Source organism: Amphiura filiformis, chromosome 15 (genome assembly GCF_039555335.1).
Source record: "Amphiura filiformis chromosome 15, Afil_fr2py, whole genome shotgun sequence".
In the NCBI taxonomy this organism is placed as follows: domain Eukaryota; kingdom Metazoa; phylum Echinodermata; class Ophiuroidea; order Amphilepidida; family Amphiuridae; genus Amphiura; species Amphiura filiformis.
In genome coordinates, this window is record NC_092642.1 from 31872383 (window position 1) to 31897668 (window position 25286).

At 35.5% G+C, this 25286-nt stretch overlaps 1 protein-coding gene across 3 annotated transcripts in view; it reads left to right on the forward strand.

Annotated features, from left to right (window-relative positions):
• LOC140171517 (uncharacterized) overlaps positions 1-25286 on the forward strand; it is a 128659-nt gene that overhangs the window by 46159 nt on the left and 57214 nt on the right. For all 3 annotated transcript variants that reach the window (XR_011861613.1, XM_072194783.1, XM_072194784.1), the window contains 3 exons: positions 5191-5226; positions 8948-9028; positions 16837-16926. Coding sequence is in view for 2 of the 3 variants with exons in the window: in XM_072194783.1 (XP_072050884.1) it covers positions 5191-5226; positions 8948-9028; positions 16837-16926 (207 nt within the window). In the remaining variant the exon portion in view is untranslated. The remainder of the gene's footprint in view (positions 1-5190; positions 5227-8947; positions 9029-16836; positions 16927-25286) is intronic.

Below are 25286 nucleotides of genomic sequence, written 5' to 3' on the forward strand. Positions count from 1 at the left end.
TTAGTTTTAAAGGTGTGTGACCAGATCGACAGCTTCATCCCCCATTTTCCCACATAAAAACTGAGATTTTGGTATCACAAGTATTTCTCATTAGCCCAGTAAAATTTAACGCCTGAGATAAGTTTTGTTTAGCTAGGAGCATACATGTTTTTGCTTGTCATATCAAAATCGCTGGAGCAGTAGAGTTCAAAATTTTGGCCTCAATGTAAGATCGATAGAAAGCAAAATATAAAAAAAATCTGACCACCCACCTTTAAGGAACATATAGAATGTGATGGATAGAAGTTATTGATTAATTGTGATGCCCAATTGACTCTTCGGGAAAATATCAGACAAAAATATTGTTTTAGTAAAAAAAACACCACTTTTTCAGCTTTCAAAAGTGGACTTTCATCCCTGATTTTATGTTAAGCACCCTGTTCCTAAAAGTGACTGACTTAAGCACCCAGGGTGCTAATTAAGTCAAAGTATATGGTAGGTGTCTGAAGTATGTCCATTAATAATACGCAGATGTTTTTCCTCAAAATGCACCCAAGAAATCTATATGATTTTGCAATTGATTTTTATACTTGGGGAAATATGCGCTTCCCTCTCAGGTCATCTGAAATATCTCACTTTGTCTATCTGATCGAACCGTATGTAGAAATAAATTATAAAAAGTGACCTTTGTTCAATTGATTTGGAGTGGTATTTTAATCAGAATATTATCGTTAGTAGGTAACTTGCAAATTACCTAATGAGTGTTGCTAATGAGTCATACCTTGTATGTACAAGATTTAAATCAAAGAGATAGCAACAAGTTACGTTTGTTCTCTAGTTAGTAGTTAATATAGTTGTTTGTGAAAAATTGTGTAAATTGTTTTATTTCCCAATCCCTGTATCGCAGAGATTTAATTATGATTGATGATTTAATTAGCTTTATGATATATCAAATTTGTGATAGATCGTAAGCCTTTTGTCAAATGGCCATCTTTGATGAAACAAACGGTCATTGAAGAAATAAGATTTATATCTTTATAAGCTATACCGGAGGGAGGTAGATGAATTGATGAGAAGGTTGTTTTGGGATGCTATCAAGGGGTCATCAAGATACGATGTTGTTAAGGAACAAAATTCAAATTGATGAGATATGTTGATGAATTATTAGCGTTGTGTAACTTGATTAACATATCCATTTTGATGACAAGTGGGATGATTAAAGAAAGGACCATCAAGATGATGTTTGTCAACAAATTTGAAATTGATAGAGTGTGTGATGTCATCATTTCAGTGTTTTTAATATGATATGCGACGGTTAGACAATAATAACTGTGCGCTATCTGTATTGAGGTCATTGCGTCAAATCGGAAGGGTTTGTTTTGGGCTGAGGTAATTTAAACATACAGAGGCCTAACACAAACTCAGACAATTTCACACAATGACCGTAAAACAGATGGTGCAATGTTATTATCGTCTTCTATTACCATCATTTTTTCATAAAATAACATATTTTTTGTGTTTTAAAGACTATTGAAAATGTATTTTCTGTTCACTGTTTTAATTCGCCTTTGATGCGATATGCAAGTACACTAGCTTACTCGCAGTGATAACGTGCGCTTGTTTGCGTATTAAGAAAGGATATGCAAAATGCAAACACAGGTTATTTATATGTGGGATTCGAACAATTACGCACTTTGCGGTCAATTGTAAGATATTAATGACCTACATTTGCGTTCGCATGTTTACAAATAACAAAATATGATTGGATCACAGGCATCGCATATATTCATGAGGTTATGAATGTCAAATAAAGTATGAATGAAATTGAAATCTGGATAATTTCAAAAAATTGTTCTTGTCGACATGAGGCCAATGTTGATAAAAAAAAGTAATATTTTAATGAATCAAATTTGATAAAAAATATATTGTGAGATGGGTACGAGAAAATTCAATAGATAATTTTGTTTTCTCCCACATCCCTAGGGGACATGTAGGTTGAGTACTCCCAGTATAATATAATCTCATTGAGAAAGAACAAGAAAAACACATGTACATGTATTGTTATAAGTATAAATAAGTAATTACAATAGACACAGTTGATCAACAAATCCAGATTGTGTTTTTTGTCATCAGCTGATCAAGCTGATTGATGTTTTATTCTGAAATCAAATCATGTAGAAATGGGTCCTATATAGAGGAGATAAGATTTGCATATTCAGTTTTATCAACCAATCATCTTTCAAGTTGGTAAGATGTTTGATTGATGAGTGGGTTGACCAACAAATTCAGATTGTGTGAGATTGTGTCATTATGTTTATTGATGTTTTATTCTGAAATCATATCGTGAAGAAATGGGGCATATGTAGAGGAGATAAGATTTACATATTCAGTTTTATCAACCAATCATCTTTCAAGTTGGTAAGATGTTTGATTGATGAGTGGGTTGACCAACAAATTCAGATTGTGTGAGATTGTGTCATTATGTTTATTGATGTTTTATTCTGAAATCATATCGTGAAGAAATGGGGCATATGTAGAGGAGATAAGATTTACATATTCAGTTTTATCAACCAATCATCTTTCAAGTTGGTAAGATGTTTGATTGATGAGTGGGTTGACCAACAAATTCAGATTGTGTGAGATTGTGTCATTATGTTTATTGATGTTTTATTCTGAAATCATATCGTGAAGAAATGGGGCATATGTAGAGGAGATAAGATTTACATATTCAGTTTTATCAACCAATCATCTTTCAAGTTGGTAAGATGTTTGATTGATGAGTGGGTTGACCAAGAAATTCAGATTGTCATCATGTTTATTGGTGTTTTATTCTTAATTGGGTCATATATATAGAGGAGATAAGATTTGCATATTCATTTTTATCAACCAATCATCTTAGTCGCTAAGACGTTTGATTGATGAGTGGGTGATGTCATCAGTCAAACATCAGTAAAAAGTTTTGTTTACCAGCATAATAATTGTAAGATTCTGACGGAGTCGCTGTAAATTTCCTTGATTGCGTTCAGGTAGATTACATGCTCATACTTCTTTAAAAATCACAAGTTATTAATTATTTGTTTTTATGTTTATTTTGATGATGTCTTTGTTAGATCTTTGTGTTTTTGTTTGTGTTTTTGTTTGTTAGTCATGTTCCTTTTTGTACAATACAGGGATATGTATGTATACGCGTGCATATTATGTTACTGTATGTGCCTAACTCCGGGCATATCTATGTTTGTGTGCGTCTGTGTGTGCATACAGATGAGTGGATCGACTGCTCAGTGCCAGAAGTGGGTAAGTGCAATAGCTGCCCTGTGAACATTTGCCAATATACACACAGTATATTGTACTCATCAACACATAGCAGCTACACATGGCAGCTATTACACTTAACCCACTTCTGGCACTGAGCAGTCTGTATAATACATCTGTTTGTGTTGTTTTCCCTGAATTGTAGCGATTAATAAATGAATATATTTCATTACAGCTCTTCTCATTCATTATACTGTAGAATTGCTTGGGAATGAATGCATCGCATCTAAAATGCATGAGGCTCATCAAAAGAACGGAATGCAATTAAGTTGTTTTTTCGTGCCCCATGTTACATGATATTGATATGCTTCAGAAAATATAGGCCTACACATTGCAACCATGAGCAACCTACATTTCCATGTAACTCAATAGCTGCATGCAAAACAATACACCCACCAACTTTTATGTCTGTATTGTTCTCCCCAAAGATATAATATGTTAAGGTACGACAAAAAGCTGTCACTTTTTTTTCCTTTGAGTTTTTTCTGTCAAAAATTGCAATGTTGAAGCTTTGATTCACTATATAGCGTTACATCAACATCCACTGTGATGAAGGAAAAAAACTTTCATATTCAAATTTCAATAATTTTCATAACATTTTTGAAAAAGATAGAATTTCACAGAAATGTGCCATATATTTGAAGGCATTTGGGCTATTCTAGTTGAAATCCATACACCCCCTATGGATGATACGACCTTAAGCTCCCACATAGGGGGGTGTAGATTTTAAATTGAATTGCCAATTTCAGGTAGCCCATTTGAAATTTACACTCACTGTTTAGAAGATTAAGGTCATGTCTTCCAGAAAAGGGGGACATGGATTTCAACTTGAATAGTCGTTGCACATTTCCCATAACAATTTCAAACGTATTCAAATAGTTTCGATTTTTTTTAATCACAGCAAAATTCCATTTTTATATATTATTGAGTTATCACAGTCTTTAATAGTGAAGTCAATCTTAGAAATGGATATATTTTACAAATTAATCTCATTATAAATACCATTATTAATATGCGTAATGGGAAGGCATCACATTTAGAGATTAGATAAGTTCACTGCACTGAGTACCAGACCATGATGCATATCTTCTCCTCATCGCCAGACAATGTGGCAGCCCTTATTCCTCAGGGCAGCTATCCATGCAAGTGGTGCCAGCCATACCGTCAGCAGCCACCTTGAATTAACCGCCATATTAATCTCAATATGTAATACATATTACATCTCATCATCCCTGTGCATGCAACAAAGGCGTATGTGTGTAAAAACTAAATAGCTGCCTGAAGTCAAATGCATTATTGATACAGTGCAGTAACCTTTTACAAAAGTGTGATCAAACTTAAGTAAATGAGGCACTTGAAATGGCTATTTAAGTTGAAATCCATACACCCCTCTATGACATGACCTTATATCTTCCACACAGGGAGTGTGAATTTCAAATGGGGTTACCTGAATGGGTGACTGCATTTGAACTCTACACCCTAGATGTGGAAGATTAAGGTCATGTATTCCATACGGGGTGTATGCATTTTAACTGGAATAGCTTACTGAATACAATTCTACATGAAATTAAGATATCAATGTGATAGAGTAAATACTATTGTGGAATTGTGTATCAAAATTCTATCTTTTAGAATATAAACTTCACAGGGTTTTAAAAAACAAACAAACTGGAGTTAAAAAATAGAAAATGTTTTCTTCAATATGAGAAGAATGACAGCAATAATTACCATTGCATGTCAATCGCAGAATATATTTTAGGAGTAGCATGTCTTCTGGCAGCTATTACAGTTTCAAGCAGAGGTATGTTTTTGTTGCACCAGCATGACAAATTACAGTGTGTTTTATTCTCACCCCCATTTGCTTTTATTTCTTTCGTTTTTTCGCTCTCGCCTTTCCAGACTGAAACCTCCTCGCCATTTGAACACCCCCTACGGGTAAGTTAACAAAACCTCTGTCATACCTACCGTTATAAAACCCCCAAACCAAGCAAAGCCAGAGCCATCAGCAAGCTTTTTAATTCATTTCGTTAACTAGGTGGTTGCGGAGTCCGACTAGTAGGAGCCTTGACCATAATGTCCCGGTTTTATCCCCTCCAGGCACTAGTCTTATCTGTTTTTATCAAATGTCTTTAAGACCTCTCTGCATCACTGGCTTTTTGTGGTTAAACGGACCGGCATGGCTCGTTTGTCTTTGCTTAATTATTAGACTGGTAATGAATAGCGGATGAATAGCCCATCCGCCCGATCTATTTTGGAGTGTAATTGAATGCAATGAAAGATGAAGAAAGCATTGTCGGAAGAATAAAAGAGACGCGTCGTAACAAGAATTATGAGATATATGATAACTGTCCGAGTTTCAATTTAATTAGAGTGTGTTGTGGTCGGAGAACACCTCTTGACATACACAAGTGGGAAGAATTGACCTTTGTGTTGGATGAGTATGGAACACACATTTTGTATCGAGTATTATTATAAAGGATCTGTGAACAAATTTAGAATAGGTATGCACTCAGCATTTTTTGAGTCAATGGATTTTAAAAGTGAACACAATATCATCATAGTGTAAATAAGATTTGGAATTAATTTTAAAATATAGTCTGAATATGTTTTCACAGTTTAATAAAGACAATTTAAATTTTTATTGTCAAATCAGCCTACGAAGTAACCAAATTAATGGAAAAACGATTATAACAAATGTATATTTTCAAATTGCGACAATTACAAATTTTAGAATTGAGTCAAATTGAAATTTGGTTTTATTTAACTTTTTGGGTATTTTGACCAATCTCAGTTGTTTCACTTAATTTTTTTTGCAAGATAATATACTTTGTTTTGTTTTGATGCGGTTTGTTTGAGATAACATAAAAACTCCCGTCCAAAAATAACCCCACACTCATAAATGTAAATTCAGCATCTTCCGTGATCATTTAAGTCTTATGTGACATTGCTGATAATAATCTTATTACAAAATATAAAAAATAAGCGGGCTGAGTGCAATCCATGGCCTAGGGTCAGTCTGTGATGGCTCCCAACATCCTCCGCATCATCATCATCATCACTGTCATCTTCATCATGATAGAATCTTCAGCATCAGACATTGGTTTTGAATTGAATTACACAGGCTCCCAATCAAGCAGCGAATTGGCTACAAAATTCTCACTCTCACCTACATGTACAAGGCATTCCACAACCAACCAACCTCCATGTTTCACTGTGGAAGGGGTCTGAAAAGCACCAAAAGATGACACCGTTCTTCACATTTAGTACCTAATTGTGTGACTCCTAGAATAAACTCAACATGATACCAAGTGCCTTGTTCACTTTGGAAGGGGTCTGACAAAAACCGATAGATGACATCGTTCTTCACATTTAGTACCTAATTGTGTGACTCCTAGAATAAACTCAACATGATACCAAGCGCCTTGTTCGCTTTGGAAGAGGTCTGACAAGAACCGATAGATGACATCGTTCTTCACATTAAGTACCTAATGACTCCTAGAATAAACTCGACATGATACCAAACGCCTTGTTCGCTTTGGAAGGGGCCTGACAAGCATCGTCCTTCACATGTGTTTAGTACCTAATTGTGTGACTCCTAGAATAAACTCAGCATGATACCAAGCCCCTTGTTCGTTTTGGAAGGGGTCTGACAAGCACCGATAGATGACATCGTTCTTCACAAGTGTTTAGTACCTATCAGTGCATGGCATATAGCCACTATATGATGTGCTTCACAGGATCCTCCTGACTTTGACAATGTTTCCTGACATAATCCATCAACACTACCATTCCATACATGCTCATCTAACAAGGCACAGTTCATAACCCCTATACATGCATGCATTCATACAATGACCTTTCAGTGTTTTAGGTATAAAAACTCATACTCCACAACTTGAGGTCAAATTTTAAGCCATGATTGTGCAATAGATGTTATAACTGCAGCATTGGAGATGAGAGTATTTTGGTCCATAGTTGTAAGGAGATAACCATATGTAACTCTTGTTACCACTTTCCTTCCCAAATTGTCTCTGCAAGTCAATAATTTTGTCGTCAATTTTGTCGCCATGACCTTATTTGTCCATGCATTACAGTGATAATGTTGTTTAAGTAATCGTTTTTTTTGTGTCGCGTCTGCATGAATGAATGCATAAAGACATAAGGAAGACTGTGTCAGGCTGTACGCTAGTAATTTGTTTACTATTTTACTATGTCTATGTTGTCCTTGATGCGTAGAGTGATAATGTTGTCAAGTGATCTTGTTATAAGTGCTTGTTGTCATACTTGAATATAAACTTCTTGTATATGTCAATAAAGCATTAAATTCAATTTGAAGAGTGATCCACGCCTATTGTGCTTACACGAAGAGTTCATATGCAAAATTGGGCTATTCCAGTTGAAATCCACACTGCCCCTGTGGCAGATTTTGGAAGTATCTTCCACAGGGGAGTATGCTTTTTGAATGAAATTGGCCAGGGCTAATCATTTTGAAACTCATACTCCCCCTGTATTATGGCTTTACCTATATCTTCCACAACTGGAGTGAGTATTTTAAATGGAAGTACCCAATTATCTATTCTATTCAAAAGTCATACTCCCTCTGTGGAACACTTTAGCTAAATCTTCCACAGGGGTAGTGTGGATTTTAAATAGAATAGTCCATTGCAATATACAAGCTGCCATTACTAACTTTTTGAGATATGCATGTGTCCTATTATGCTACTTATCCTGGAAAAAATAGTTGGCACACGCCTACTAAACAATTGAAATATGTGCACTATCAAAATTGGAAAAGCGAGTGAAACATGCATGCAATATATGTGAAGTACAGGCTAACCCCTGTATCTCACCCTTCCCCACTTCCCATCTTTCAATGTTGGAGGGTCTCACGGACCTGGTGACAACATGGCTTTGTCCAGCATTGAATTTGGGAAGCGGGGCCAGAGATATTCCAAAAGATAGACAAACTGTGGGAACCTTTTTTCCTGGATTGTAGCTTTAAATTGACACCATATTTTTCCATATAATCCAAGGTAAATATTTCAAAATACATGTATGATCAAAAGTAGTATTTTTGACCAGTTACACTATGGACCACAAAGGCCTCATCCCATTGGCACAGTTCAATAACCTCAATTAAACAATCAATGCAAAATGTAATGAGTTCTTGTACCCAAATTTTCAAAGGTCATTCAATGAATGTACAATTGCATTGGGGTTAAAGAACTGTGTCCTGATAGATGAGCATGTTTTGAATCATAGTGTTATATATTAAAATTAAGAAAAATGGATTAATTTTTGCATCTGAACTCTTCACTTGTATTATTATTACAACATTTGTTTTTGTTTCAATAATTTTGGTGCAAAGTTTTGAGCAGAGAAAATTTTAGCAAGTTCTAATCTGTTGTTACTTGACATGGGCTAATGTCACAAAGACTTTGCAAGTTCTGAAGTTAAATGTCTGAAATTTAAAACAAAATGGAAATTCAATTAGCATGCCTGAACCAAGAATGAGTTAGAATGAGTTACGGTGTTTGGCATTTCAAGTCTCTGTGAAATGTGGCTCATGTGAGTGATATAATTATAAAATGACATTGATTTCATGTTTGATGATTATGTAATAACATTTTTGTTCTTTGTTTTCTTATTATTGCAGAGTCCTTTTAACAGTGTGCCATCAAGCCCCATGAGTGACGCATATCTTCTGCCTGATAGCACCGTTGCTGATCTTGCTGAGGTGAGAGGTCATGGGTCATAGGTCAATTCAAAATTACCTTTGTACCATCAATGTCAAAAATAATGTATGTCTATTATCTATTAAGACATATATGTCAATGTTGGAAGCAGCTTCAAAATTTAGTGACCCGTGTTATTTATTTATTTATTTATTTATTTCACAATATTTCAACAGGGTAACCTGCTCAATAAAAATTGATTTTCAGCAGGGCCCTGCTAACGTATAAAACACAGTTTTACATGTTAAAAGAAAATAAATATTTACATAAACATATAATCCATCCATAAAACCATACTTAAGAGACACGTTGATGTAAAAGACATAAAATATATGTATATACATTATTGAATATTTGATAAAAACTTCATAAGAAATGCATAAGAATATAAATATTGACATAAACATATAATCGAACCATAAAAACCATAATATTAAGAGACATGCTGATGTAAAAGACATAAAAGATATACATAAATAGGATAATTGATTAAAAAAACATTAGAAAATATATAAGAAATATACATTGATATGTTAAAAAACCTATTGTAATTGTAAACATAATTTAAGAATGCAGAGCAAGATGATGACTCGTAAATGGCAAGATACATTAACATAATTTCAGATCTTTTTTAAAGCTGTTTTAAAAGACGAGAATGATTTTGCATCTCGGATATCCTTTGAAATAAGATTCCATGTGATACATCCTTGATATTGAAACGTACTTTTACCATAATAAGTATTAAAACTAGGCTTGTAAAGATTTCCAGCTTTGCTTGTTCGTGTATGTACAGCATGGATAGAACTAACTTCATGAAATAAATCATTAAGGTAAACAGGTGCCATATTATTCAAAACTTTGTACATCATACACCCATTATTATATAAAATTCGACTACGAATATCCATGAAGCCTAAAGTCATTAACATATCTTTAATGTGTATACGGAATGGCATACATAAAATAATTCTCATGGCAGTATTCTGGAGTTTTTGAAGCCTATTTATATTAGTTTCCGTTACAACTACTCCAGACAATCATACCATAATCAAAGTGAGGAAGTACCAATGTGTTATAAATTGTGATAAGGGAACTCTTTGGTACAAATGGCTTAATTCTCCTCATGATACCAAGGCCATTACATACCTTTCGGCAACGTTGTTAACATGATCATTCCATTTTAAGTTTGAATCAATAGAAACACCAAGATACTTTAACAATTTACATTTTCAAGCACAATATCATTCATAGTTACATTAAAATTACTAATTTGTCTTGTTTTAAATTGCGTACCAAACAGCATTACCTTTGTTTTGTTTACATTTGCTTTCATATGGTTATCATCAAGCCAATTATTTAATGACATAAGGTCATCGTTTAGGAGATTTTCAATAGTAGTGACATCTTTATGACAAACGTAGATTAAAGTATCATCAGCATACATGTCAATAATTGAGTTATTTAAATAATTTGGCATGTCATTTATAAAAATCAGAAAAAGTAAGGGACCAAGAATAGATCCTTGTGGAACTTCGGATCTAATTAAATTTGGATTTGAAATTTTGCCATTAACTAATACATGCTGTGTTCGATTTTCAAGATACGATTTGAACCAGCTACCTTCAACTCCTGAAATACCAAGTGACTGTAATTTGTGCACAAGAAATTCATGATTAACCATGTCAAATGCTTTACTGAGATCAACAAAAACAGCACCAACATAATTTCCATTATCAATTTCCATGTTCCATTTATCAATTGTTTTAATAAGAGCTGTGCATGTAGAGTGTTGATATATAAGACACACAACGCCCATGATATATTGCCCACACCCATGATTAAAGTTTCGGAACCCATCGTAACTTTTTGTTGGTTTCAAAAAGTTACAATAAGGTCAGGAACTTTCAGTGGTGTTTTGCTGAAATTGGCTGTGGTGAGAAGTGCCTGTAATTAATTAGATACTCATGCACACACTGGTTAATCACCTCTATTACAATGCCACAGAAATTAATGCAGTAGACAGAATATGTAACACATCTGATTCAACCAGGTCTTAGTAAGACATTTTGAAAATTGAATTAATATCATTATCAACTTGACAAGTGACCAAGTGTTCCAGCAAACACAAAACGTTTTTGACATTATTCGATTTATCCTCAGTGTAAGAGAGTACGAAATACTAATAGGATTAGAGTTAGGGTTAGGAGTTAGGGTTAGGGTTAGGGTTGGATTAGGATTAGGGATAAGATTAGAGTTGGGATTTGTTTGGTATTCTCTTACACGCAGGATACACCCATTATTCGCAAAAGGGTAGAAAAGGTTGCCAGAAAATGTTAAAAGTCGGGTTATAATTAAGGGCATACAATTATAGGTTAAAATAAATGCTTGTCACTTGTTTTGAGTGAAATTGTACAAAATAACATGTATGTTAAGAGGAGTGCATTAGACGCATGAACATCTCAGTACAAGTGCATTATTTTTGTACTGTACAATTTCTCAAGCAACAAGTGATAAGCATTTATTAACCTATTTCATATGCATTAGAACAAATCTTGCAAATTTTGCTATTTTTACAACGAAATTATCACTAAAAATGTTGGAAACTGCAAGCAAATATAAATGAATCAACCCACAAGAAAAATGAACGCGTCTGAAAGCACTGCACGTAGTTACGCGGCCCAAGTATACTTTGTTACACAGTTATGAGCTTAGCCTTTTACAGTTCAAATATTTTTTTAATGTATTTTATTGCTGTTTGCTTTGTATATCTCACTTTCTCTAATTGCCACCTTGGTCATGCTGGATTGGATAGTATTAATGAGTCATATGTTGAGTAAATCAGTTTTAATGCCTTGATGTAATAGTTTGTCCCACTTAATAGGCAACATTGGAAACATCCTATTAAAATCGGACATACGATACATTTCATGGCACCATTTCGTATAAATTTCATGTCACTCAAAATGATAGGATACAAAAGAAGTTGGCCACCTGTCAAATCAACTTGTTATGCCTGCTTGTGTTTGAAGTGATGTGATGTAATCAAACCCCGCCAAAGGAAGCAATTGAAAAACTGAGATATCAGGTAAAAATGGCAGCAAGTAATTATAACAATAAAATACATATAACTTTTTTTATAAAAGCTTATAACTTTTTAACAAAGCATGCTAATGATGTGAAAACTTCAACAATAGTATACTTGGTGAATATGCAAGTTGATGACGACTCTTGGCAATACTGTGTCTCGTCTCAAGTTGAGTGTAACGCCATGTTGGATTTTGTAGTAACAGACTCGAATCAGTGCATTTACGTGGTTGCGTTGCCAGCATACGGACAAATCGCCCTTCTATGGGTGTTATATGCCCCATGCGATTAGGTTATAGCGGTCACAATTTGAATCTGCCACTACGAAATCCAACATGGTGTTACTCTCAACTTGAGACAAGACACAGTATAGGACCAGGGTAGTTTGTATACTACAGGGCCTGAAAATATGCAGCGTGTAAGAAATTTGACACCTGTATATCGGGATGCCATTGGGGTGCTGGGCATAGCGTACTGCGCGATCAGCATCGTAAACAGTATGCGCTCCCTCACAACACACGCGACTCTCTTGTTCCAATTATGGCGGCGTGATGGCAGCTTACATCATAGCTTTAAAGACTTCTCATTTGGCTGCCAACTTCAAATATTTAGTACTCCCTGATGGTTGTATCTCAAGTGTCAAAATTGGGCTATTCCAGGTGAAATACATCACCCACTATGGAAGACATGCCCTTCATCTTCCACATGCCTAGTATGAATTTTAAATGGGGTTACCTGAATGGGTGACTCCATTTCAAATCTACACCCCCTCTGTAGGAGATTAAGGTCATATCTTCCAAAGGGGGGTGTATGGATTTCAACTGGAATAGCGTATTGCCTCTTTTGGCCGGGTGGATGAGATCAAGTCACACATGTTCTTTATCCACCTCTGACAACTTAATTAGAGCAGTCCGTTTCATAGCAAAGCTTGACTGGAGATATTCTTCTAGAAGAAGAAGAAAACACATTGACGTTTGGTACCAGAATGTCTGCTATGATGTTGAAACACACACTTGGGTAGTCACTCTGGTCATGTGTGGCTACAGTGAAGGGCTCTTGGTGCTAGATATAGCATGCAAGAAAGTCGCATGTGCCTTTGCATTGCAATGTCAATATATAAGGCAGTCATGACATTATTGTATTCTCTGAATTATATGAAGAGTTTAGATGTAATTGCAATGGGCTGTTCCAGTTGAAATTAATACCCCCTATGGAAGATATGTCCTTAATCTTCTACACAGGGAGTGTGGATTTCAAATGGGGTTACTTGAATGGGCGACTCCATTTGAAATCTACACCCCCTGTGTGGAATATTAAGGTCATGTCTTCCATAGGGGTTGTATGGATTTCAGCTAGAATAGTCCAATATATCCAAAGGCTGCCTTGTGTAAGATTGTTACTTCTATTGAGATACCCTGGGAATTACTATCTTGGGAAGGGCAGCCATTAAAGTGAATACAATATAATATGTGATACATATCACAGTTTACTCTTGCTGATGAAAGAGCAAGAGCCATTTAAAAATTCCAAGATGGGAATAATTTCTTATTTTGTGTTTGGATCAAACGTTTTAAATTCATACAATATGAAATGCTTATGTCAATTCAAGAAATGAGAAAAGGTATGTTAAAATATAAAATACCATAGCTGCTTTGTTTCAACTTGAGTTTGGTAGTGATATCAGTTCCTGTATGCTTTTGCGCTGTTTGTTCTGCGAAATTAGGTTAGCATGCGCGATCCAATTGCAACGTGAGCGAAAGTTGCACCTACGTCACTTCTATACTCCTGACGAAACAGCTATAGTAGTTTTCCAGTATTGTGCACTGATTTCACTTAAGAATAGTGGAAAAATGCGGAAGAACTAATATCTGTGTCAATATTTTTGTACATAAAAATGAAAATACTGATTTGAAATCATGAGAATATTGAAAAGTGCTTTAGAAGTCTAACAGCTCTGCATTATCAGTAACACTATAATGAAACACTGAGGTGTGTAATGATGCTGTGAAAAAACTACCAAATTAAGTTAAAAGGTAAAGTTGTGATATTTTTGTCCAAAATTTATCCTGCAAAAGGTACTAATTCATCATACCTACAGTTAATCCTGTAAGTGCATTCTGGCACCAAATATTCCAGAGAATTCCAAATTGATATTTTAAGAAATGATATTTTACTTTACAATGTTACTTGTTAAACATAGCCTGATTGGATTGCATGCATGCATATGAACAGATTCATCAACTCTCTCTCGTAGAGTTCATAATTACGAAGATGTATAAGCTTAATGAAAACATTTTTGTTATGCAATATCGCGTATGCAACATATAAACGTGACAGATTTCATCTTAGAAGCGAATAGTCGTCTCGCCAGTAAACCTGGATCATTGTACAGACATGGGGCCATAGCAATCACATGTATCCCCGATAATCCAATCACGGCATTTAATATACAGCAGGCTGGGTATTATGGCACATTCATGTGATGGTATATATCTGAAGCTTTTTGGAAACTCGAGGATGTAGTCGGGATTTCATACTCTGAAAATAAATGGTAGACAGTGCAATGTGAAATTTAAAAAATATGCATAATAAGCTTTTTTAACTAAAACGATGGTGTAGACATTTATTTAGGTTATGTTGTGGTGGAATATCACCATCGGTCCATGTTGATGAAATCTTGAGATAATATGTGTACATGTAGGTGTGAACATGACTTATAGCTACCTTAACTTGGGAACAAATTAGAGGAATGATTGATTTCATACCCAACATTTTTTATCCGTTAAATACAGTCTTGGGATCGATCATTGTATTTGATCTTGGTTATGAAAATGTTATGAACCTTAAAAATAGACAGTGTTGCCTAATCTGTCATTTGGTAGCCCAAATGAGCAAATTTTTGAAAGATTTTCCCTGCAATTTTTGACAATTTCCTGTCCCATAGAAATGAATGGTTAAGAAAAATAATTTGGGTTTCTTTTTGATGTTATGTTATGACCCAAGATTTTTGACAGTTTCTTGTCCCGTAGAAATCAATGATCAACAGAAAAATTGGTTAATTCTGGTTGAAAGTTGTAGTAGGTCAGTCTGAAAGGTTCTTAGTCAGTGTCGTAGCCAAAGGGAAGGGGGATTGAGGCCTGTGTTATTCCGCATTATTAATTTCATCAAAATTTGGCTCTAACAAATGACCCTCTTTTGGAAAATTTTCGTTGGGATTGCAGATGTGCTGTAAGTACCTATTTTCATTGAAATTTAGACATTTAACCAAATATGTTGCAATTCTTATTGGAGAAACATTACAAAATACTCTTAACAAAGGTGCTTATGACAGTCCCTGCCATCCCATACCACAGATGCAGTAACCGCTTGTCACAAGCTCTGTAGTCTTTTTAAGACCTTTACAGAGCTTGTGACAAGCGGTTTGAAACTGCAAAACCTGCGAACTATGAAAGCTGAGAACCACAAATTTCTAGCGAAATATGAAATTGGAGAAGGTGCAAAGAAATAGTGCACTAAAAGGTTTCATGTCTTTCTTGATGTAATTTTTTTTGGAACAAAACTAGAGCAGACAGATAATTGATGAAGTTACAAAAACCAGCACCCAACACTATGGACCACAATGACCTCATCCCAATGGCATAGTTCAGCAACCTCAATTAAACAATCATAGTGGAAAATTTGACCTCAAGTTGCAGAGTATGAGTTTTGTACCCAAATTTTTAAAGGTCATTCAATGAATGTGCAAATGTATTGGGGTTAAAGAACTGTGCATTGATAGATGAGCATGTTGAGGATCCTAGTGCAAGCTACTAGTAATCGCACTGATTCTCACACATTTCCTTTCTGCCATGATAAATGTAAGACATAGATCTGGATAATATGTGTTGATTGAGGATATCACTGGGTATGTTGAGTGGCATTTTAAGATGAGGAGATTATGCTACCACTGTGGTGTGGATATAACCAATTGGGAGATAGCTCTCAGGAAATTTGTTACATATGTGACTGAGTGTAGTGTTTGGGTATATATGTGACTTGGTAGAGCAATTGGATATCATTTATTTGTTAAAAGCAATACGATGAAATAAGTTAAATCTTGTAAAGCAACGCAAAATGTTGTTGAAAATCACAGCGGTGGCCTTAAATAAAATGCAGTGTTTGTCTTCAGAAAGCATACACCAAAACATAAATCCCCCCAATATTTTCTGCTAGGGGAATGGTTCATACAATCACAACTCCCCCGCCCCCCATGCTGATGCCTGTATGTGGGTTTCTGACCAAATTATCCTCATATAATGGCCATTTTAGCCCCCAAAGTGCCCATTTTTGCACGCTGCACACACATTTATTCCAGTTTTGCACCATATTTCATCAGTTTACCTTCAATATGGCAACAATTTTTTGCGCGCGTACCATAAACTTATTCTGTTGCCAAAATATGCTGGATTCACTATATTTCAAGAAATTTTTTCCAATCCCATCCCCCATGTCAAAAAGAAATCTACACCACTGCCTAATCTTTTAACAACCCAACATTAAAGTTATTAAATGTTGTATAACTTTTTTACAAGACATATTTTTTAATGCAACCAGTTTTTAACAGGTCCACATTTTTGTTGGATAAAATGTACAAGATCCTATTCTTGTCTTGGTAAATAGTAATAATTTGTTTCAATAACTTCTCAATTTAACTCATCATATGGTTACATTTTTATTCATTTTACAGGAAAATCAAGTTCTAAGAACAGAAGTTAAAAAATTACAAGAACTTTTGGTTGACAAGGAATGTGATCTAAATACATTGAGCAAACAGTTGGTAAGTAGAGGACTACAGCATGTTGCGAAGATTTTTCGCACAGCCCAGTTTGGCGCAGTTTGAGACGTAAAGATGAAGTCGGGTTCTGATTGGCCAATTGTATCACATCAGCACCTCATTTGCTGATCAATCTGTGTACCATTGTGTGACAAGTATGAATTGAATCTCAAGCTTTTGTCAGGTCAGGAGAAGCACTGACTTATTCAGGACCAAACTATTACAACTTTTAAATGACAATATCCACCTTGTCTACAGTACCCTACTTCAAACAGCTCTTTTCAGAGCCACCAATCTTTCAGTGGACATGTGGTGGCGCTCTGGAAGGGCGGTTTTCAAAGGCACCAAATCTTGAGTAGATAAGGGCACATATGTCAAATGACTCTTTTCAGAGCCAGTATTTAATAGTAGACAGTGGGTGATATATACATTTATTTGGCATGGGCAGCACACTGCAAGGAGCAGTCTACATGCATAACTTGTAAGAGATTTGTCCCGGTTTAGTCAGAGCTAATCTTGATGAAAGCTTACGAGTTTCACACTTCTATCATATCGTAACTTTCCTGCAAGACTATAATATTTTCCACCCTATACTAGCAACAGCTTTTTAGTAGGTAAATACACCAATCAAACATTTTGTTTAGGCCTTACATATACTAATACAAACATTTTAAAATACAATTAGGACATTCCAAAGTATACAAATTGTCCATTATGATTGCCATTGAAACAACAGGTGTTTAAAAGTAACATGTGGCAGACATATTAGGCCAAGAAAAAAAATTGTTTTGTTTTTTTAAATGACTCAATACTGTATATTATAACATTATAACCAGTGTTCGAATTTAGGAAAAATAAATGGTTGTCCCACGGACAACCAGATTACAATTTCTGGTTGTCCGTCTAAGTTTTTTGGTTGTCCGTAGGCCTACAAATGTGACTTTTGGCTAGATTTATGGTTGTCCGGCGGACAACCGAATCAGTATTTTTGGTTGTCCGGCGACTTTTTTAGTTGTCCCGGGCAACCGGACAACCAAAATTTCGAACGCTGATTATAACATGGTCATATGAGGTACATAAACACAGAAAAATACATTATAACATAGTCATCTGAGGTCTTTATGTAAACAATATATCTGTGTTGTTTGAAATTCATCTGCAGGATAGAGATTGGATTGCAACTGTGACTGTTGAGTGATAATCTATTTTTTTGCTGGACATTATCTGTTGCACAGGGTGATACATCATACAAAAGACATTTTGTTAATACATTGTGTAAAATAATTGAATTTAGATTTTGACTGAAACAATGCAACCTGTTCCTTTCATGTTTATCTTTGGAAGTGGTTTCTGCATCAGTCAATTTCTTTGCCATCAGTTCTCCATATAGCCCTGCATCCCACTGATTTTCCTTTAGGTCATCTAACCAGAATTTGATTTTGAACTCAGATAGCATAAATCTACACATTTATACTGATTGTCTTCCTTAGTAATATGATCAGCTGATCTTGGTTAGAAGTTGTGCACTTGAGGAGATGAAGACAGATTCACATCCACTTAAAATTAATTTTCACCTATCAAAATTGAATTCTTCTAAACTTTTTTAAATTAGTGGTTGACATCCTGTATGGGCCATTAACAAGGACTAATATCAAATTAAGTCCAATTTCCCCAGGCTTATCAAGGTTGAATGAGAGGTCTACCTTATACATTAACACCTCCGTGGTTTGTGGTCAAAAATTGTCCCCCAGAACGTGCTGACCTATAATGTGCTAGGTCAGTCATGGGTGGGTCCCCCCAGTCTACATGGGCTTTAATGGGCTTTATATAAAGAGTTAAAAATATAACCATATCATTGAATTTCATCAGATTTAAATAATCGTGTGTTGGCACTTTATATTTTGTTTACACATGGAAGTATTTATGTCAACTTCTGGGGTGGAGGGAAGGGGGTTTCGATGAACGTTTGGACAAGGATTTGAAAATTGTTTTTCAATAAATGTCTACACATTTTCTAAATGATACCAATAAATAGGGAAAGCCTGGTGCCTTTGTTTAGGGTACCCACCTATGGGACATGAGGACCTGGGTTCAATCACTCAGTTGCGTTTTGGAAGAAAGTCTGACTTTGATTGGCATCAGCATTAAATTCAGACACCTGGTGGCGTAGAGTTAGATAAATGAACCATGAGTTCTCTGTCCTTTGGAGGGGACATTAAGCAGTCTTACATGTATATACAAAGAGCCATACCTGTGTCTAGAAGATAAGGGTGTTAAACACTGACTGTCAACATCAGTCCTAGTGCTGTTTGGATAATCAAAATCTGGGCTATTCCAGGTAACATCTCTACACCCCCTATGGAAGACATGACCTTAACCCCCAGGCCTTATTAAATCTTCCACACAGGGAGTGTGAATTTCAACTGGGGTTACCTGAATGGGTGATTCCATTTGACATCAATACCCCCTTTGTGGGAGATTAAGATCATGTCTTCTGTAGAGGGTGTATGGATTTCAGCTGGAAGAGCGCAACCTAAGCACAGACATGATCTGTACCAAGCACTAGGATCCATAACATGTTCATCTATCAGGGCACAGTTCTCTAACCCCAATACATTTGTACATTCATTGCATGACCTTTGAAAATTTGGGTATAAAAACTCATACTCTCCAAATTGAGGTCAAATTTTGCCCTATTATTGTTTAATTAAGGTTACTGAACTATGCCATTAAGATGAGGCCATTGTGGTCCATAGTGAAGGCAGAAGTAATGGAGGAAGTGATACTGATACTGATACTCACTGATATCAACTAAAACAGCAGTACTGTGATGAAATGGCACTTTGTGAAAGCCCATGTGTATGCACATTTGTTTGTGTGTTATACACATCCAACTTGACACAAACAGGTGTCAAGAACTTACTGGCAACCTCTTTTTGTTGATTAAAGGTATGTGACCCGATTGACAGCCTCATCCCCACTTGACCCCATCAAAATGCAGATTTTTGTATCAGGTGTCAGCTTATATTTTTCTCATAAACCCAATGAAATTTTAGGCTTGTTTATATTTTGTTTGGACATTATGCACAAAAACATGGTAATTTGGTGATTTTTACCAACTAACTGAGAAGTTGTGTACTGTTATGGGTCACTAGGATAAACATTTTTGCTTCTAGAATCCAAATTACTTAAAAGCAATCAAACCTTGGAATAAAAATGTTTGGGTGATGGGCCACAATGTATGGTAGAAAACACAGTTATGTTACAAAGGACCATAATCTGGTCGCTCACCTTTAATGATAAATTTCAAAATTTCTGAAAAACTGTCTGACAACACAGACTCATCACAATGCCTATGAATGCTGGAGGGAACCACTCTCCACCCTGTTATAATGTAGCATAGGCCTATATTATTTCTAAAGAAGAAAAATTACCAACTGAACTCATAAACATGTGAATTGCCTCAACGAGTGAATGACTCAGTTGCATCACTTGCATCATCACTATTTTCATCTATTTATTGACCTAATTGTACATGTACAAAACAGTGATTACATAAAGAGGTGTGTCTCGCAATATGAAGCATGGTATACCTGCCTGATTGCTGCTAAATGTGTGGGACACTAGATAATCAACCATGATTAAGTTTTTATTGAGCACATGGGGGGGGTTCTTAGTTTAAATGAGGGTACAGAGATGGGTAGCTGTGATTCAGGGTGCATTTTCAGCTATTTTCAGCTATTTTGGTTTATTGATGACCCTGAATTTCATGAAAATTTGGTTTAATGGTGTTTTTCAAAATTTGCTTGAAAAAGTTCCTTAAAATATTGGTTTAAAGTGGGGTAGTTTTTCAAAATCCAGCTACATATGGCTAACAAATCCAAAGTTGTCGAGACCCCCACCCGAGCACATTATATTTTTTTAAGGAGCTCTGCTTTCTTCATTGGCCAACTCGAGGGAGTGGCCATAACCTTATGTACTATATCGACTGCTCATTGGCAGAAGTGGGTAAGTGCAATAGCTGCCCTGTGAACATTTGGCAATTTACACTCAATATATTGTACTCATCTATACATGACATCTATTATACATGGCAGCTATTGCACTTACCCACTTCTGACACTGTCAGATATATAGTATGTCCAAAGATCTAGGTTAGCATTTTTCATCTGACCAAAAAGAAAAAAAAAAAAATTGTGTAATTTTACTTCGTTTTCACAGTTTTCAAAATGCTCACAAAGTTGGGTCATTTCCTGATCCTGCACCCCTCCCCTAAAAAAAGGGTAGCAGAGGGATGTAACTTTTCCAGAAATTTCCTGAATTCAAGAACAACATTGGCCTCATGATTTTCAGTAGTTTTCTATCCCATGCAATAGTGAGGAGAAAAATTGGGCGACTTTTTTGACCCGCGATTCGGGATGACCATTTCTATTATTAATACTGTAAAGATTTGCCTAAATGGCACATTGACCCCTTTTGCCTTGGGGTAAATTTTATGTGCAAATAGAGAGCTCTCTCCTATGAAATCCCAACAAGAATTAAGGTTCCGTGCCCTTATTTGCTTGTGGTAATTTTACGGGGAGGGCACTTTAGGGTTGTGCCTAAAATCCCCCCTATGTCAAGGGACCCCCATAACGCCATCCGGTTAACCTTTATGGTAGTGTTTACACGTATAAATCTGCATGGTAGGGCTGGTTAATTACGGGAGGGCACTTTAGGTTGTGCCTAAAATCCCCAGTATGTCAAGGGACCCCCATAACGCCATCCGGTTAACCTTTATGGTAGTGTTTACACATATAAATCTGCATGGTAGGGCTGGTTAATTACGGGAGGGCACTTTAGGTTGTGCCTAAAATCCCCAGTATGTCAAGGGACCCCCATAACGCCATCCGGTTAACCTTTATGGTAGTGTTTACACGTATAAATCTGCATGGTAGGGCTGGTTAATTACGGGTGAGCACTTTAGGTTGTGCCTAAAATCCCCAGTATGTCAAGGGACCCCCATAACGCCATCCGGTTAACCTTTATGGTAGTGTTTACACGTATAAATCTGCATGGTAGGGCTGGTTAATTGCTACTGAATGATTGTGACATTTGTAATCATCTAGGGCATTAACCCTGCTATTAAAATTTGTATGATCATATGATGTTTACTTTAATTAGATAGTATTCCACTTGACCGCTTATTCAATGCGTCTGCTTACGGCCACCGTAGGTATCCACTTACAAAAGCTGATATAGAATGCTAGATTCATTCAGGTACGAGAGTAAGCTTACCTTAAGAATCGTGGTGCCATACTATTCTTCTATCCAGGTGGTATGCGCCGTGCATTCTCTAAATTCAGTAAATTTCCATCGTCAACCGTGTAATTGAATGGGATTATTTTGAAATTTTAAAACGCTTGAAATATCACAAACAAATAGGCCTATGTTAATAAATAATATAAATACAAGCTAAAACCGTTGGGGTTCGATAATGAACCCCACAAAACTAACCGAGTATATGGAAAATGCCATATGGCCGAGCGGTTTTGCTGGCTCTCTCAGACCATCATGCCACTCGCCGCCTGTTTCTATCTCAAACTGGAAAGTAGTGCAGATTTGAACAATTTTGAAGAAAAATGTGAATTTCTGCTGTTTAAATTTTTTTGAATTGATAAAAATGGCAGACTTGGAGTCAAACTGGTATTTTTGAAGAAAAATTTGAATTTCTACTTTAAAAAACAAAACAAATTAGTTTGATAAAAATGCCAGACGTATCAAAATTTGAGCATATGCATGTATACACATGAGTCAAACTGGTATTTGTGAAGAAAATTTTGAATTTCTGCTTTCAATTTTTTTTAAAAATTTGATATAAAAAATGCTAGACTTGTCAAAATTTGACCACTTGTATATATGTCTAATACACACTATGAGTCAAACTGGTATTTTTGAAGAAAAATTTGAATTTCTGCTTTTAATTTTTTTTTTTAATTTGATAAAAATGCTAGAAATTTGACCACCTGCATGCCTAATATACACTATGAGTCAAACTTGTCTCATTTCTAACAACAAAGTTCATTAAACCACATTCAAAATTCATAACTCAAAATGACCTCTAGGTTTGGAGTATGAGTTTTTGTACCCAACACATTCAAAGGTAATGAACTGTGCACTGACAGATGAACATAAGGTGATAATAAATAAAAAGTCTCATGTCCACAGAAATTGCATTGTTGTCTTGGGTCTTTGGTATTGTGTATCTTCTGAATAATATAAACAAGTTAAAACCAAAATTATAATAGATCAAACTCGCGATGAATGCATAGGGAACTGCAGTGTGAACTTTTGATGATGAAAACGTTTTAGTTTTGTTGTTGTAATTTTCACTGAATGTTATGTTTTGGTCCGTATGTAGTGGCTATAATGTTTTCATGCGGGAGATAGTTCTAGTCGCCTATCTGTCGGGCGCCATTTGAGTGGAAGAAATATTGTTAATTCACTCGACCACTAAAGCACAATATTAGTGAAATTAACTTTTCAAGTTGATAGGGGATAGAGCATTTACTATGATCCACAACATGCTCACCTATCAGGGGAACAGTTCTTAAACCCCAATACATTTGTACATTCATTGAGTGACCTTTGAAGATTTGGGTACAAAAACTCATACTCTGCAACTTGAGATCAAATTTTGCACTATGATTATGTAATTGAGGTTATTGGACTATGCCATTGGGATGAGGCTCTTGTGGTCCATAGTGATTGGGCTATTACATCTGAAATACACACACCTCCTATGGCATACACAACCTTAATCTCCCACACACCCAGCGAATTCATAAATATTCTTTAAACATTATAAACATATTATAAACACGCTGTGGTTTTATTCAAAACGTTTGAATAACATTTAAATGTCGGGTTATTATAAAGGTCATCAATGAGAAACACTACAACAAAATTTAAAAATGTTGTCAAAATTTTACTTTAAATATTTTTAGCAAACTATTTGTCAACTTTTTAATACCATTATGTTAAAATGTTTGCATTTAGTTTTCAAAAATGAACATTATCAAAACGTTCCCCTTTATAATAACCCGACAATAAAATATTTTCTTTGAAACGTTTTGTATTTGTTGGGCAGAGAGGAGTGTATTTCAAATGGAATCACCCATTACTTATTCAGGTAACCCCATTTGAAATATTCATTCCCCCTTCCTTCTGATCACAAAATATGTAGTGACCGCTGCCAGCCGAGGTATGCTGATTCACTAGCATATAGGCCTATCTAGTACATCTCAAAGAGGGTTATGGTTTTCACATTTGGTTTTTAAGATAACAACTTTATTGAAAAAAATCATCCAGGCTCAGAAGCTGAGATATAGAACCTACCTGTTACAAAATGATTACTTGTATTCAAAGTAGGTTTTAGCATTCTGTGACTGTTTGCAATAACAGTATTGCATACTGTATAAACCATTCACACTGACCAAGTAGACACTTGAAAATATACATTGCATCTGATATATAACACGAGTCACATATGTACACATGTCATTGAATGCAGAAGAAACTGAAATAGGGTAGCTCATTGCTGCATTCAAGGGATCGCATAGTGTGGGGTTCTTAACTTTAGTTGTTTGAGGGCCATATAAGGGGGCCAAATGCATTTCAAACATACATGCTTGAGTGCCAAATACACACCAGTTTCTTATGTTCTCCATTTATAGCAAGGGCTAATATCAATGGTTTGCAGGTTGGATTTGGTCCACGGTTCGCCCTTTGAGAACCCCTGACTTGCAGTTTACATTCATTATCCTTAAATTAGAGTTCTAATTGTAGAGGAAGAAATTCATTTGTTTTACATGTTCTTTTGCCAATGCAGTCTAAGTTGCAAGGTATGAGAAAAACAGGGGTGCGTGAGAAAATTACTAGGTAGCTAGTAATTACCAGTAGCTTTACTCATTAAACAGGAAGAACACACCAAAGTCAATTAAAATCCTGAAAAAGTTATACATGTATGCCAAATCTAAATTGCATGGTAATATATTTAAGAAAATAAATTAATTTAAAAGCCGGTAATTACTAGTAATTCATTTTTGAAGAAAGCTAGCAATTGCTTGTAGCTTTGAGTAGTCCCTTTATCTAACTTAATACATTTATTTAAGAAAATAATTTCATTTCTTAAGTTTTTCTTTGTTTTGTTTACAGTTTGTTTTGAACTCAAACTGTCACTCCAATCAACATTGTGAGGAGCAAGGGGGCGGTGTAAAATTTCCAAACATCCTGCCAAAATTGTTTGCCCCCCCCCCCTCACCTTTGGCCCATCAAAATCAGTTCCGAAGACCCAAATTTCGAGATCATGCTCCAGTTCTTTA